Here is a 16,868-nt window from a genome sequence, read left to right on the forward strand (position 1 = left end):
ACAGCGAACAGGAAAAGGAACAGTTTGTTAAATGAAAACATAGGAAGGACAGACTAGAGCAGAATTCATCAATATTCCCAAAAACGGACCGTGTTTAAATGATTGGATGCAAACTATTGATCTTTCAACAACCAGGAAGCAGATTTCTCATCTCCATCAAAATATTTATTTTATACCGAGAGGCTTAAAAGTTTCATGAAATCCAGTCAGAACGCCTGAGAGCGCCTCTCAACTTCAAAACAAACTTCTAATCTCAGGCCTGAATGAAGAGATGCTGAGTGTGGAAGCAGAGAACAGAGTTCCTCCAAAGCATCGATGATCCTAATTATCCCTGTTACTAAAATTGATACGAAAATATTTGAGAATCTGCTGGATGATGGTTGGATTTTTTAATATGTCAGATTTAATTAAGCGTTAATTCCTGCATGTTTTTCTCCTTAGAATTTAATAATAATATCTCTGATGCTCTCCTGGAGCTGTGAGGAAGTCGGAGCAGAGCAGCACGGGAGGAACAGCGGAGGCTGTGGGCTTTGCTTTGAGCAGGAGGTCTGGAGTGGAGCAGGCGGAGCGGAGACGGAGGATGTGGGATTTTGGGGTAACACTGAAATCCCACATCCTCCGTATCGAATCCGCTCCATATCTGTTCCAATCCGCCCCTTCGGTTCCTTCCGTCTTGTTCTGCAGAGTTCCTTGGAGCTTGAGGAGAACTTGTGTGATATAATAATTTTTTTTTATTAATCAGAGCAAATTATGAGGTAATGAATGCATCATTTATTATAACATCATTCAAACTCACTCGTTTCTGCCAAAATCTTTTCTTTTCACTGTGTCTCTGTCATCAGGAGACTTTGGATTCTTCTAACCTGGATTATTCTCTGCTTCCAACGATGTGAAAACAAGCTAATCTTAAAATAAAATAAATATTTTGATCAACATCACATATCTGCCTCCTTGTGTTAGGGATATACACACATATGTACATATATAAATATATATATATATATATGTTTAAATATTTTCCATCCTTTAATTAAATTAAACACTTTTCTTTTGAGGGGAATTATCAGAATGATGCTCTAATTGGGAATTACCGATCAGTGGTTTTAATTTGACAAACCGGATCTTCTTAATGTTCTTTTTCCTGTGGATGTGGACCTGGCAGGTAACGGACCGGACCGGACCGGACCGGACCGGACCGGACTGCTGCACTGGCAGTCTGGAGATACTCAGCATGTTATTGATGGATGATCCTGAAGTTTTAATTTGGGAAATAATGGAAGGTTTGAAATGGGCTGCTAACTAAATGAAAGGTCCGTCTGCTTCTCATTCTGAACAAAAGCCATTTTAAATTCTTTCTCACTTGGATATTTGAACTTCTATAACAAGACTAGACCAAAAGTTTATGATTTTAAAAACGCACTTAGTTTTAGAGCATAAAGTAACATTTAATGTCCAATTCTCACTAAGGAAACAGAGAACATGAAGAGTTTCAAAATAAGCATGTGACGTCATGACAAAAAACAAAAATAACACAAAGCTAAAGAAATTATTAAATAACTGAGGCATAAATGTAAAAAAAAAAGTGTAGATATGCGTCACATTACTGCTCTTATTTTGAAATATATTCTCAGGTGTTACTACCGTAATTCTTAGCGTTGACGCGACCTAAAAAAAAATGGCTGCGTTTCCCTCAGAGCTCTGACCATCCCGTCATCTGATGGCAGGAAGATGGTCGTCCTCCATGATGGAAACCCAGAAGTCCAGCTTCCAGTTTAGCAGCAGCTCTATAGCAGATATGCAAATACACGGAAGAACCTAAAAAAGCCCTGAACACCCAATCAATCAGTGAAACATGGTGGTGGCAGCATCATGCTGAGGGCAGCTGCTCCGGTGGACAATGCTAATGCTGTAGGAGGCTAAAGGTGTTTGTCTGGAAGAACATCTGAGCTAACCTCTGGATTCTCTGTGTCCTTCAGGTGAGCCATGATCCCTGCAGTGAGAAGCTCCAGATGTTCCCTCAGGTTCTTCAGGAGAAGCTGCTCCGCGTTTAAAGGTGAACTTTAGGAGATGTTCAGGAAGATCTTAGCTGTTTCTGTCTCCATCCTTCATTTCTCTGCATGAAGATTCGTTTAGAACTTCCCTTGTTTTTTTCCAAATAAGAGGAGTGTTGGTATCTTCATCATCAGAGCAGATTACCAGAAGATTATGAATATATTCAATGATTAGAGGGGAAGTTATAGTAGAATAATAGGTCATTTAAATCAAGAGTTAAACTAATTAATTATAAGTTGAATGATTCTAAATGTAATTTGCTTTCTGACCAGTTTTCTTAGGTTGGACTCCTGAATGCGGCTGTTTGAAATCCATCTGTCTTTCATTCATTTAGTCATTTAGACTGTGGCTATCAGCCCAGTTATTAATCACCAACAAAAGAAATGGGTCTTTTTTTATTCGGATGCCACTGAAAGAAGACTGAATCTGGAGTGATAAATCGAGTAAAATAAACACTAAAGACCACCGGTTAAAATACAATGACACCCTTATTAGCTACAGTCACAGTTTTATATCTAATAAATAAGCAAAACACTGAACACTACTGAAAATAAGAACAAGTAAACAAAAGTTGAAGACGAGTTTAAAAGTCGTTCAAAGTCTGAAGAATATTTGAGTTTTAAGGCTAAATGCATTGAAAGTGTCCTTTAAATAGCAGCAGATAAATGTGAATAAAGAGACGCAGAGACGTTAACTGCAGTCAAAACGGTGAAGTTTCATTCTGACTTAGAAATGCATTAAACTACGATGAGGCTGAAAGTGGAATGGTTAGCTTAGCTGGTCCCAGGGGTTCTGGTCCGGACGGGTCCAGCTCAAACAAAGGCCTGTACGACGAGTCCAGCATGAGGTAGCTGGGAGCTAATGATGCTAGCCAGTCCTGTGAGCGTTAGCATTCAGTTTAAACTGTTAAACCATCAGCGGTTGAATCAGAAAGTTCAGCTCAGCAGAGCATTGATCAACCATCAGAAGGAAGGATGACGTTACTGTTTTGGTTCGATGGAGCGGAATGGACTTTTCGGCCCGGTTCTGTCGGCTCAAACCCGATCCCCAGTCCTGTCCGTTCGCCAACAGCAAATCCCAAAGAGATTTGGATCAATCTGATGCAATAATAAGAGCAGGCCTTAATCTGATCTATGACCAGTTTTTCTATAATCTTCTCTCTGCTGTAAACAGCAGAATTTCCCCATCGTGGGACAATAAAGGGATTTTCTCATTTCTATTCTATAGCTCACAGTAGCCCGGGACGTCTCCCTTAGCTACGGTGGTTAGCTGGCGCTGGCGGCGTCTCAGGGAGCGGCAGGACCAGTATGGCATCGGTCAGCGGCTCCTAACGGCTCCACTGCAAACAGCAATTAGGCTTCGTTGTTCAGTTTGCTTCACTGCATTCAACTTGGTTTGAATCGCAGGAAAAGACGGTCACTACGATCAGCTCGTTCCGAATCGTAGGAAAGGTCCAGCAAGCACAGACCTTAGCGTTAGCCTTCAGCTGAGAACCGGCGTGGCTAGCCTTCCCGTCGCAGGCCACTGCCAACAGGAACTTCAGTAGGAGCCAGCCCCTTACATAAACTTTGTCACAGGGTTGTGACATCAGAGGGGAGTCACTCCTGGATCATCACTGACATTTTATCTCAACAGAACTAAAGCCTGGTTTATGCTCAGAAACCAGGCCCTCTGCGTGTGTGTCGCAGTTAACGCAGATATGCCCCGCCCCTTTCCGCAGACACTCTGCTGCACCTCTCCAATATTGTAGGTGATCGCAGACAGGAGGCCTCTGATTGGTCAATTCTACATCCGCTCTAACTGCGTATTTCCTGTTTGGTTCCTAATGGCAGAAACTGTAGCGCCGTCCATAACGCCTGGCACGCCGCTGACTCTATCCCAGACACCGTGCAGGGCGCTAGTTTGTAGCTCTGAGCGACGGTCTGTTGGTTTGCACCCGAAGCCAAAACACGCAGCGCCGCGGCCGGTCTTTAGGGAACACTCACGGGTGAACTGTGAGTCGTCCGGCGTTGGATGAGGGGTTGTAGACGACGAACAAGCTCGCCAAACCGACACACGGACGCCCACAATCTTAGCTAGTTCCTGATTGGCCCTCTAGCTTTGTGGCGTGGAATAAAATAGCGCAGACCGCCCTTCAATATTTAGCATAAATCAAAAATATCTGCATCATACCTGCGACACACTGCTGCTGGAGGATAACCAGCCCTTAATGGTGATGGAGCTGAGAGGCTGGATTAACCTTCTGGGCTCCACCTGAGAGGGAAGGAGAAGATCCTCCATCATCCAGGAGGAGCTCAGAGGAGATCCGTTACTGGCTGATCCGTTACTGGCTGATTACTGGCTGATCCGTTACTGGCTGATCCGTTACTGGCTGATCCGTTACTGGCTGATCCGTTACTGGCTGATCTGTTACTGGCTGATCCGTTACTGGCTGATCCGTTACTGGCTGATCCGTTACTGGCTGATCTGTTACTGGCTGATCCGTTACTGGCTGATCCGTTACTGGCTGATCCGTTACTGGCTGATCCGTTACTGGCTGATTACTGGCTGATCCGTTACTGGCTGATCCGTTACTGGCTGATCCGTTACTGGCTGATTCGTTACTGGCTGGTCTCTTACTGGCTGATCCGTTACTGGCTGATCCGTTACTGGCTGATCCGTTACTGGCTGATCCGTTACTGGCTGATTACTGGCTGATCGGTTACTGGCTGATCCGTTACTGGCTGATCCGTTACTGGCTGATCCGTTACTGGCTGATTACTGGCTGATCCGTTACTGGCTGATCCGTTACTGGCTGATCCGTTACTGGCTGATCTGTTACTGGCTGATCCGTTACTGGCTGATCCGTTACTGGCTGATCCGTTACTGGCTGATTACTGGCTGATCCGTTACTGGCTGATCCGTTACTGGCTGATTCGTTACTGGCTGGTCTCTTACTGGCTGATCCGTTACTGGCTGATCCGTTACTGGCTGATCCGTTACTGGCTGATCTGTTACTGGCTGATCCGTTACTGACTGATCCGTTACTGGCTGATTACTGGCTGATCCGTTACTGGCTGATCCGTTACTGGCTGATCCGTTACTGGCTGATTCATTACTGGCTGGTCTCTTACTGGCTGATCCGTTACTGGCTGATCCGTTACTGGCTGATCCGTTACTGGCTGATCCGTTACTGGCTGATTACTGGCTGATCCGTTACTGGCTGATCCGTTACTGGCTGATCCGTTACTGGCTGATCCGTTACTGGCTGATTACTGGCTGATCCGTTACTGGCTGATCCGTTACTGGCTGATCCGTTACTGGCTGATTCGTTACTGGCTGATCTGTTACTGGCTGATCCGTTACTGGCTGATCTGTTACTGGCTGATCCGTTACTGGCTGATCTGTTACTGGCTGATCCGTTCCTGGCTGATCTGTTACTGGCTGATCCGTTACTGGCTGATCCGTTACTGGCTGATTACTGGCTGATCCGTTACTGGCTGATCCGTTACTGGCTGATCCGTTACTGGCTGATTACTGGCTGATCCGTTACTGGCTGATTACTGGCTGATCCGTTACTGGCTGATTACTGGCTGATCCGTTACTGGCTGATTACTGGCTGATCCGTTACTGGCTGATTACTGGCTGATCCGTTACTGGCTGATCCGTTACTGGCTGATCCGTTACTGGCTGATTCGTTACTGGCTGATCTGTTACTGGCTGATCCGTTACTGGCTGATCTGTTACTGGCTGATCCGTTACTGGCTGATCTGTTACTGGCTGATCCGTTCCTGGCTGATCTGTTACTGGCTGATCCGTTACTGGCTGATCCGTTACTGGCTGATTACTGGCTGATCCGTTACTGGCTGATCCGTTACTGGCTGATTCGTTACTGGCTGGTCTCTTACTGGCTGATCCGTTACTGGCTGATCCGTTACTGGCTGATCCGTTACTGGCTGATCCGTTACTGGCTGATTACTGGCTGATCCGTTACTGGCTGATCCGTTACTGGCTGATCCGTTACTGGCTGATTACTGGCTGATCCGTTACTGGCTGATCCGTTACTGGCTGATCCGTTACTGGCTGATCCGTTACTGGCTGATTCGTTACTGGCTGATCTGTTACTGGCTGATCCGTTACTGGCTGATCTGTTACTGGCTGATCTGTTACTGGCTGATCCGTTACTGGCTGATCCGTTACTGGCTGATTACTGGCTGATCCGTTACTGGCTGATCTGTTACTGGCTGATTACTGGCTGATCCGTTACTGGCTGATTACTGGCTGATCCGTTACTGGCTGATCCGTTACTGGCTGATCCGTTACTGGCTGATTACTGGCTGATCCGTTACTGGCTGATCTGTTACTGGCTGATCCGTTACTGGCTGATCCGTTACTGGCTGATCTGTTACTGGCTGATCCGTTACTGGCTGATCTGTTACTGGCTGATCCGTTACTGGCTGATCCGTTACTGGCTGATTCGTTACTGGCTGATCTGTTACTGGCTGATTACTGGCTGATCCGTTACTGGCTGATTACTGGCTGATCCGTTACTGGCTGATCTGTTACTGGCTGATTACTGGCTGATCTGTTACTGGCTGATCCGTTACTGGCTGATCCGTTACTGGCTGATCCGTTACTGGCTGATTACTGGCTGATCCGTTACTGGCTGATCTGTTACTGGCTGATCCGTTACTGGCTGATCCGTTACTGGCTGATCTGTTACTGGCTGATCCGTTACTGGCTGATCTGTTACTGGCTGATCCGTTACTGGCTGATCCGTTACTGGCTGATTCGTTACTGGCTGATCTGTTACTGGCTGATTACTGGCTGATCCGTTACTGGCTGATTACTGGCTGATCCGTTACTGGCTGATCTGTTACTGGCTGATTACTGGCTGATCTGTTACTGGCTGATCTGTTACTGGCTGATCCGTTACTGGCTGATCCGTTACTGGCTGATCTGTTACTGGCTGATCCGTTACTGGCTGATCTGTTACTGGCTGATTACTGGCTGATCCGTTACTGGCTGATCTGTTACTGGCTGATTACTGGCTGATCCGTTACTGGCTGATCCGTTACTGGCTGATCCGTTACTGGCTGATTACTGGCTGATCCGTTACTGGCTGATCCGTTACTGGCTGATCCGTTACTGGCTGATCCGTTACTGGCTGATTACTGGCTGATCCGTTACTGGCTGATTACTGGCTGATCTGTTACTGGCTGATCCGTTACTGGCTGATCCGTTACTGGCTGATCCGTTACTGGCTGATCTGTTACTGGCTGATCCGTTACTGGCTGATCTGTTACTGGCTGATGACTGGCTGATCCGTTACTGGCTGATCTGTTACTGGCTGATTACTGGCTGATCCGTTACTGGCTGATCCGTTACTGGCTGATTCGTTACTGGCTGGTCTCTTACTGGCTGATCCGTTACTGGCTGATCCGTTACTGGCTGATCCGTTACTGGCTGATTACTGGCTGATCCGTTACTGGCTGATCCGTTACTGGCTGATCCGTTACTGGCTGATTACTGGCTGATCCGTTACTGGCTGATCCGTTACTGGCTGATCCGTTACTGGCTGATCCGTTACTGGCTGATTCGTTACTGGCTGATCTGTTACTGGCTGATCTGTTACTGGCTGATCTGTTACTGGCTGATCCGTTACTGGCTGATTACTGGCTGATCCGTTACTGGCTGATCCGTTACTGGCTAATTACTGGCTGATCCGTTACTGGCTGATCCGTTACTGGCTGATCCGTTACTGGCTGATTCGTTACTGGCTGATCTGTTACTGGCTGATCCGTTACTGGCTGATCTGTTACTGGCTGATCCGTTACTGGCTGATCTGTTACTGGCTGATCCGTTACTGGCTGATCTGTTACTGGCTGATTACTGGCTGATCCGTTACTGGCTGATCCGTTACTGGCTGATCCGTTACTGGCTGATTACTGGCTGATCCGTTACTGGCTGATCCGTTACTGGCTGATCCGTTACTGGCTGATCCGTTACTGGCTGATTCGTTACTGGCTGATCTGTTACTGGCTGATCCGTTACTGGCTGATCTGTTACTGGCTGATCTGTTACTGGCTGATCCGTTACTGGCTGATCCGTTACTGGCTGATTACTGGCTGATCCGTTACTGGCTGATCTGTTACTGGCTGATTACTGGCTGATCCGTTACTGGCTGATTACTGGCTGATCCGTTACTGGCTGATCCGTTACTGGCTGATCCGTTACTGGCTGATTACTGGCTGATCCGTTACTGGCTGATCTGTTACTGGCTGATCCCTTACTGGCTGATCCGTTACTGGCTGATTACTGGCTGATCCGTTACTGGCTGATTACTGGCTGATCCGTTACTGGCTGATCCGTTACTGGCTGATCCGTTACTGGCTGATTACTGGCTGATCCGTTACTGGCTGATCTGTTACTGGCTGATCCCTTACTGGCTGATCCGTTACTGGCTGATCCGTTACTGGCTGATTACTGGCTGATCCGTTACTGGCTGATCCATTACTGGCTGATTACTGGCTGATCCGTTACTGGCTGATCCGTTACTGGCTGATCCGTTACTGGCTGATCTGTTACTGGCTGATCCGTTACTGGCTGATCCGTTACTGGCTGATCCGTTACTGGCTGATTCGTTACTGGCTGATCTGTTACTGGCTGATCCGTTACTGGCTGATCTGTTACTGGCTGATCCGTTACTGGCTGATCTGTTACTGGCTGATCCGTTACTGGCTGATCCGTTACTGGCTGATTACTGGCTGATCCGTTACTGGCTGATCCGTTACTGGCTGATTCGTTACTGGCTGGTCTCTTACTGGCTGATCCGTTACTGGCTGATCCGTTACTGGCTGATCCGTTTCTGGCTGATCCGTTACTGGCTGATTACTGGCTGATCCGTTACTGGCTGATCCGTTACTGGCTGATCCGTTACTGGCTGATTACTGGCTGATCCGTTACTGGCTGATCCGTTACTGGCTGATCCGTTACTGGCTGATCCGTTACTGGCTGATCTGTTACTGGCTGATCCGTTACTGGCTGATCCGTTACTGGCTGATTCGTTACTGGCTGATCTGTTACTGGCTGATTACTGGCTGATCCGTTACTGGCTGATTACTGGCTGATCCGTTACTGGCTGATCTGTTACTGGCTGATTACTGGCTGATCTGTTACTGGCTGATCCGTTACTGGCTGATCCGTTAATGGCTGATCCGTTACTGGCTGATCTGTTACTGGCTGATCCGTTACTGGCTGATCTGTTACTGGCTGATTACTGGCTGATCCGTTACTGGCTGATCTGTTACTGGCTGATTACTGGCTGATCCGTTACTGGCTGATCCGTTACTGGCTGATCCGTTACTGGCTGATTACTGGCTGATCCGTTACTGGCTGATTACTGGCTGATCCGTTACTGGCTGATCCGTTACTGGCTGATTACTGGCTGATCTGTTACTGGCTGATCCGTTACTGGCTGATCCGTTACTGGCTGATCTGTTACTGGCTGATCCGTTACTGGCTGATCTGTTACTGGCTGATTACTGGCTGATCCGTTACTGGCTGATCTGTTACTGGCTGATTACTGGCTGATCCGTTACTGGCTGATCCGTTACTGGCTAATTACTGGCTGATCCGTTACTGGCTGATCCGTTACTGGCTGATCCGTTACTGGCTGATTACTGGCTGATCCGTTACTGGCTGATCCGTTACTGGCTGATCTAGTAGTTGCTGCCTGTTGCTCTTCCAAAGGTTAATCTCTTCGTCTGCTCTCCTCTCAAACATTAACAGAAAGCTGCAGACATTCTCCCCTCCAGGTCTTTAGCTCCCTGTGATTCCAGACAGCAGTGCAGACCTTACAGCAGTTTATAATCCACATCTAGATATGCATCAAGTCCATAATTTAAGTCATCTCAGTCCAGCTGAACTGCGGTTGTTAATCAGGCAGAACCACCCCGGAATAAGAACCACCACTGGCTTGGCACACGGTAAGACCTGTAGTATCTGCTGACCGTTGCTCTTTCCTCCTGCAGCCGCTGGGCTTATCTTCTCAGGGATTTTCCAGGCCTCTGGGTGTTATAGCTATGTGGTTATTCATTCTCCACTTCCTGCCGATGTTTGTGGATCTAGTTCAGTCTACTGAACCCACAGATATCGCTGCTCTGTCCATTTGTTCTTACTGCACTTCTGCTCCAGAACAGCTTAGGTTTCCTCTCAGCTTCTATGAAACATGAAGTTATTGCTTCAGACCTGAAGATGGTGCCTAATCAGAGAGCACTGGGACCATTAGCAGAGGGAGGAGAAGTGGTCTTTATTTCCTCCAGCAGCCTAAACCTATAGCAGCTTTCCAATGTGAGACAAGTTTAAGATTTATTCAATTTTTCATGAAACAATTGCTAAATTAAAGAATGAAAATAATTAATATTAAGAAATAATATGTTCATTTGAACCTTAGAATGATTGAAGGCCTTAAACATCGGAGTAAAATTTAACTAGAACTTTGGTGGTTAGCAGGAAACAGAGAGCTGTTTATCAAAAAGAGGATGACTCTAGGATGAAGGTGGTTAAGAGGCCAGCCGAGTCTTATTCAGTCAGCCTAGTAGGTTTCATAGAACGTCTGAGCAGGGTGAGGTTTAAAATCTATGAATCCTGGTTGGTTCACAGACAAGAAGCACTTGCTGATGGTTATGAACCATCTGCAGCTCAAAGTGACAAAGACTAAGGAGCCAATAGTGGATCTGAGGAAGCCAAGAACCTGTGAGTCCTGTTTCCATCCAGCGGTCCCTGTGACTGTGGAGGAGTATAATACCTGGGAGGGTTGGAGTGGTCTAGAAACACTGAGGCGGTCTACAAAAAGGGCCAAAGGAGGCTGAGGTCTGCTAACATCTGCTGGACATTGCTGAGGATGTTCTCTGAGTCTGTTGCTGCCAGCAGCATCTTCTTTGACGTCACATGCTGGGGGGGCGGGCTGGGGGTGGCAGACCAAACCAACTGATCAGGAGGGCGGGTGATGTTGTGGGGGAGGAGCTGGACCCTCTGACCACTGTGGCAGACAGGAGTCTCCATGACACACTGGCCCAGCAGAGGAGCTCCTCTGACCCAGATGCACCACAGAGCGCTACAGGAAGTCCTTCCTGCCTGCGGTCATCCATCTCTACAACGCCGCCCTCAGAAAGTCTACCCCCCCCCCCCCTGTAAATCTGACTCAGATTATAGAATTATTGACATTTCTTCACATTTCTTCATTAAATCCCAGCAGTGATGCCTCCTGTTCAGATGTTCATTGATGCATGAAATGTGTTCCTGCCAGGATACCAGCAGGCTAACGTCGTGGTTCTGCCGAGCCACCTGGCTGATGACTTTGAGGACTTCTGTCACTGTAACTCCGCCCCCTTACCGCTCCTGTATCGCAGCCAATCAGGAGAGCCTTCCTGTTCCTCTCTGGCTAAAAATGCTGACATCAGGTATCAAACCAAATTATTTTTCCTAATGTTTCTCTTTCTCACCACTAAGTGAAACAGAACTCAGTTAGTTTAGTTCTGCCGGATGTTCTGTGTTCTGAGATGGAACCAAACCGGTCCAGGATGTTACATCACCTGACGAACACTGGAGACGTTCAAACACCTGTGGTTCCTCCTGTATCTGCAGGACCGATATCCCTGAATACTGTGTGTATGAGGAAGGTCGCCTGGTGAAGACCGTCTCCGGTCTGCAGAGCTACAGCAACCAGCATAGGTTGGTTACCAGAACCAGACACTCATCCGCTGTTTACTGCTGTGAACAGATCGTCTCTGTCTGAGCAGGACCGGGTCGGAGCAACAGAACATGCTGGCAGACATGGTCACCTTCTACCTGGGCTGCAGCTTCGGCTTCGAGGGAAAACTGAAGGAAGCTGGAATCCCTGTTAGGAACGTGGAGCAAGGTCGGAACGTCAGCATGTACCGGGTACGACCCAGATCCATTGTCCACCCAGGCAGCAGCTGAGGTAGTAGGAACAGGCAGCTCAGAACAGCAGAACGGGTCAGGATCAGAACTCTCACCAAAGGTTAGAATATTCTGGCACTGGTGAGTGGATGAAGACAAGTTAAATAGATGCTGAAGCAGGTGGATCACATGAACCGTAAGGAGAAACTGGGCGGGGCTAGGCAATCGAAGGAAATTAGTAATCAGACTGGACGTCAGCGCCAAGATCATGACACAAATAGCGCAGACAGACGCAGAGTACGGTGGTGGAGGATGATAATGATGATGGGGGGGCCAAAGACCCTGGACACCTAGATGTCACTGTGTGGACCGTCATCACCAGTCGGTTCATCACAGTGTAGGCCTGGTTCTGCTGGAGGTTTCTTCCTGTTCAAAGGGAGTTTTTCCTCTCCACTGTCGCTACAAGCATGCTTAGTGTGAGGGATTGCTGAAGAGTCAATGAGTCGATGCAATCAGCTGGTTTTCCTTAGATAGAAAACTTTGAATCAATCTGACTGGATGATCTGGTGAACTGGAAAGTGACCTGAGATGACATGATGTGAATTGGAGCTATAGAAATAAACTGAATAGAATTGATCATCAAATTGCCATAAACCAGTAGAAACAGAAACGCTTCTGTAAACAATCGTTCAATAAACAACAGGAAAAGGATAAAAGCATCTGTGACGGGATGTAAATCATTCTGCACTTTTTCAGTCTGTTGGTTTAAGCCTCAGGATTCTACGTCTCAAACCAGAGGGAGGAAGTTCTGGAGCTGGTTTCCCATGATGCCTCTGGCTTTCCTCACTTCCTGCCGCTGTCTGGGTTTCCTCCACAGACGGCTGTCAGCTGTGTTCCCAGAGGAGCCTTCTGCTGCCCCCTGGTGGTCACCATGCGCCCGGTCCCAGCCGGACTCCTGGATGCAGCCGTGGAGGTGACCCACCAGAACCCTCTGGCTCATGGAGCTCCGGTTCACATAGGAGATCCAGGTACTGGGAACCAGAGAGCTGGACCCTGTGGGACAGGAGAAGATCTGCAGCTCATCCTGTCTGTTTGTGTCCAGCTGTCCTGGGGATCCAGGACCTGTCCAAACCGGACTACGGTGACCCGGTGGAGCCCCAGCCAGGCGATGTTCCGGTCTTCTGGGCCTGTGGAGTGACTTCCATCGAGGCCATCCTGAGCAGCAGTGAGCGCCGTGACCCACTGGACCTCCACGGTCCGACCATCACAGAATCCTGACGGTTTGTTGTGGATCTTTTTCAGAACCATCTCTGGCATTCAGTCACTCGCCTGGCTGCATGTTCCTGACCGACGTCCCAGACTCTCCGACCCCAGAATCCGGGCTGACCCCGCTCTGCTTCCAGGTGACCCAGAACCCACAGCTCTACAGCCTGGCGTCCAAGGCAGCGGTGGAGAAGATCCGGCAGCTGGAGCGGGTCATCGGGGACGACCCAGGTAGGCCTCCACTGGGGGGTCTGAAATGACCCAAAACCATCAAGGTTTCCATCATAAACCTCCTAGAACTGAGGAGGAGGTTCTAGTCTGCTTCTGTGATATCAGAACATGTTGGCTCTGGATGCTGTGGTGGACATTCATCCATCCAGACAGGAAGAACAGAACTAGTTCCTCCAAGGTCTTCATGGTCCTTGGTTCTCCTCACTGACTCACTGGTCCAGTAGAACCAGCAGAACCAGAGAGCTCCAGTTACAGCTTCTCCATCTGTGTCTGCAGGTCAGAGAGGCATCAAAGCCCTTCTGGTCCAAGATGAACTCCTGCTCTCCTGCTTGGCGCTCTCCCACGCCTCCTCTGTTGCCATAACAACCGGGTTCCCCACAAACTACATGCACAGGTAAGCTGCTCACCTGTCACCAGCAGGGGTCATCAGAGGGCGGGCCTCAGCTGGTTCTGGTTCTGCTCCAGAATGACTCCACACCAGGTTCTGCAGGAATTAACCGTCAGCCTGTTTTTGCTGCAGCTTGCATTGTTCCTCAGGAGAAGATCTGGGTTAGTCTTCAGAAGAAGGCGGAGCGGTCCAGGTGAAACTTCTGTTCTTCAGTGTCTGCATGGGGAGCATGCAGAGGCATCTTCTAACCTGTTGGTTCCTTTAGCCATAAAAACCAGGATTGGCTTCCTGATGTTGCTTCTTCTCCTCCAGAAACACTCTGGGTTCTTCTCAGAATCCATTTCTCCCCTTTTTTTCTGTTTCATGTATTTTCTTCATTCTTAAGATCAGTGAGCAAAAAAGGTCCAGAGCCGTTTAGAAAGAGCATCAGTCCCACCATCTGGTACCAGACCATCAGTTCTCACTGAGCTTCCTGCACCAGGTTCTGGTCCTGGTCAGGAGGAACCACTACAGAACCTGAGATCACTGAGGTACCATTCAGAGATGGTCCATCATGTTCCAGCAGGTTCCTCAGAGGTTCCTCAGCTGTCAGCCTGACCTTCAGGTGTTTCTCAGAAAGCAAAGGTTCAAACTGTTTCTAGAGGTCCATGGATCTCCTCCATGTCTCAGAGCTTCTGTGTTCTCTCTCACCTCAGCAGTCAGGAGACCTTCTCTGCTCATGTTCTCTCGTTCTACGTCTGAAATGCTTTGAGTCGGGAATAAATGTCGGGTTCTGCTAACATCTCCGTCACTGGAGAACGCTATCAACAACTGGAACCAGGATATTCTTCTACCTCTGATAACATGACCTCAGATGTTCTCGTCTGTTTCCTGTTTAGCCCTCCTGATGAGACTGATGGTCCACCTGGAGCCATCGCCATAGCAACCATGTTGTTGTCTCTAGGAAAACAGGTGACGTTTTTGACGGACAGCAGAGCGGCAGAGATGAACAGCGCTCTGGTGGACGAAGCAGTGAGGACAGGTGAGCCTTCACATCATCATCATCAGGTGTTCAGATTTAAAGGTGACACTAGATGTGACGTTTATTGTCCACCAGGGGTCCTCAAAGCTGCAATCCCATTGGTCACCTATGAAGACCATGGCCCTGACTCCGCTCTGCACTTCCTGTGTCACCATGGAAACCCCAGGAAGCCCAGGTCAGATGTTACATAGACATACATATAAGAGTAGACCCTGTATTGACTGTAGCGGCGCAGGAATTACGGGCGCCATCTTGGGAAGGTCGACCTGCTACCTTAACCTGCTGGTTTAACCAGAACAGAAGAAGGATGCCTCAGCACTGCGGCGTATTTCACTTTGAATCGATGGATTGTGACATCAGAGCTTTGAAAGACATTACTGAAGAAACATATATATATATATATATGTATAAAATATATATATACACTATATAGAAATACTGTGCAGAACCCTCAAGCTCCCAGGCCTCTGCTAGAGGACCTGAACTTGAAGGAAAAAGGGAGAGCGCCCGCGAAGAGGATTACAGCAAAAATGGTCACTAAACTTTTTATCTTAAAAGGTCTATAAAAATAACAGAATAAGTGACAGAGTTGGAAAAAACTGCCATGTTTCTAAATTGAAGAATTTTTTTCCCAAGTTGTATATTTTTTAACTTTTTACGTGTTTTAAAATTGTATTTTTTAAATTCAGATAGTTTTACAAATTTCCTCATTCCAGAGGAAAGCCCCCCGGAAGTAAAGAGAATATGATCAGAATTAGAAAAGAATGAAATTCAAAGATCTCAATCTGAAAAATAAAAAAACTTCTTAGAAATAAGATAAAATGAGATTTGAAAAATAAAATATGAAAAGAAAATGTGACAAAAACATTTTGAGAAAATAAGTCTAAGAAAACAGCAAATGTGATTAGTTTTTCACATTTTCCCCTTCCACTTCCTCCTGCTCCTCCACCACCACCTTCTCCACCTCCTGCACCTCCTTCCCTGCTAATTGGTCTTCACTCCTCCTGAACTCCTGAAAATGAAAACCTGTTTCTGCCAGGTTCGACCACCTGGTGGCGATAGAGCGCAGCGGCCGGGCTGAGGATGGAAATTATTACAACATGAGAGAAGTGAACATCAAACATCTGGTTGATCCGATAGACGACCTGTTCATCGCTGCTCGGAACATTCTTGGAATTACAACTACAGGTAAAGGTTCTTTCAAAATTAAAGAGGTAAAGAAATAATTTGTCAATAAACATTCCTGTGAATTAAAATATATGGTACAATATTTATCTTATTTTGTTTCAAGAAAATTACTTAATTTATTTATTGGATTATTTTTTTATTTCATGACAATTATTTTGTGACACTTTTATTTTGTAAAGCTACTTCACCTATTCAGTGGCTTTTATATTTTTAAGTGTGGTTTTTAGTGCTGTCAATCGATTAAAATTTTTTTAATCGCGATTAATCGCATCAATGCCTAAGTTAACTCGCGATTAATCGCATTTTAATCGCACATTTTTTTCCTGATTGAAAATCATTTAAATACTCTCGATGACATACAAAAAATACATACAGGCTAGGTTTGTGCCAATGTTCTTTTTTTTTTTTATGAAAACAGGTCACAGATACTGATTTATGCCATAGAAACATATGGCAAGAAGATGGGGAGGCATGTAGCAAAAAATAACAAATATGTAGCCAAAAAAAGGCCCTGAAAACAGGCTGATGTAAAAGACAGTCTTTACAGTCAATACAGTCTTTTTAACAAAGACAAGCATTTTACCCTACTGCTATAAAATGTAGTACAGTTAACATTAGATGTTAATTAACCAAGATAATAATGAACAATTTTCAATCAATACATCAAAATCAATAGACCGACATCACTAGATGGAGGTAGTCTATGCTCTAGAAAGTTACTTTTCAGCCTCTTAACAAAAATGAGAACACACACACACCCACACACACACACCCACACACACACACGCGATACCGACCTGTGGCGTACACAGACGGCAAGAG

General features: G+C 46.8%; 1 protein-coding gene across 1 annotated transcript; it reads left to right on the plus strand.

The window, feature by feature from the left end:
- Nucleotides 1-1,869: 1,869 nt before the first annotated feature.
- Nucleotides 1,870-16,046, plus strand: dglucy (D-glutamate cyclase; the record flags this gene model as incomplete). The annotated part of the gene is made up of 13 exons (XM_038288001.1): nucleotides 1,870-1,908; nucleotides 1,977-2,045; nucleotides 9,857-10,019; nucleotides 11,342-11,495; nucleotides 11,680-11,766; nucleotides 11,835-11,976; nucleotides 12,833-12,983; nucleotides 13,058-13,180; nucleotides 13,258-13,449; nucleotides 13,726-13,843; nucleotides 14,716-14,858; nucleotides 14,934-15,033; nucleotides 15,898-16,046. Coding segments are annotated over exons 1-13 (1,630 nt in total), but the record flags the coding sequence as incomplete, so codon positions are not given.
- Between the last annotated feature and the right edge of the window lie 822 nt (nucleotides 16,047-16,868).

This window comes from Cyprinodon tularosa, unplaced genomic scaffold (assembly GCF_016077235.1).
Source record: "Cyprinodon tularosa strain WSP-4 unplaced genomic scaffold, ASM1607723v1 ctg1066, whole genome shotgun sequence".
In the NCBI taxonomy this organism is placed as follows: domain Eukaryota; kingdom Metazoa; phylum Chordata; class Actinopteri; order Cyprinodontiformes; family Cyprinodontidae; genus Cyprinodon; species Cyprinodon tularosa.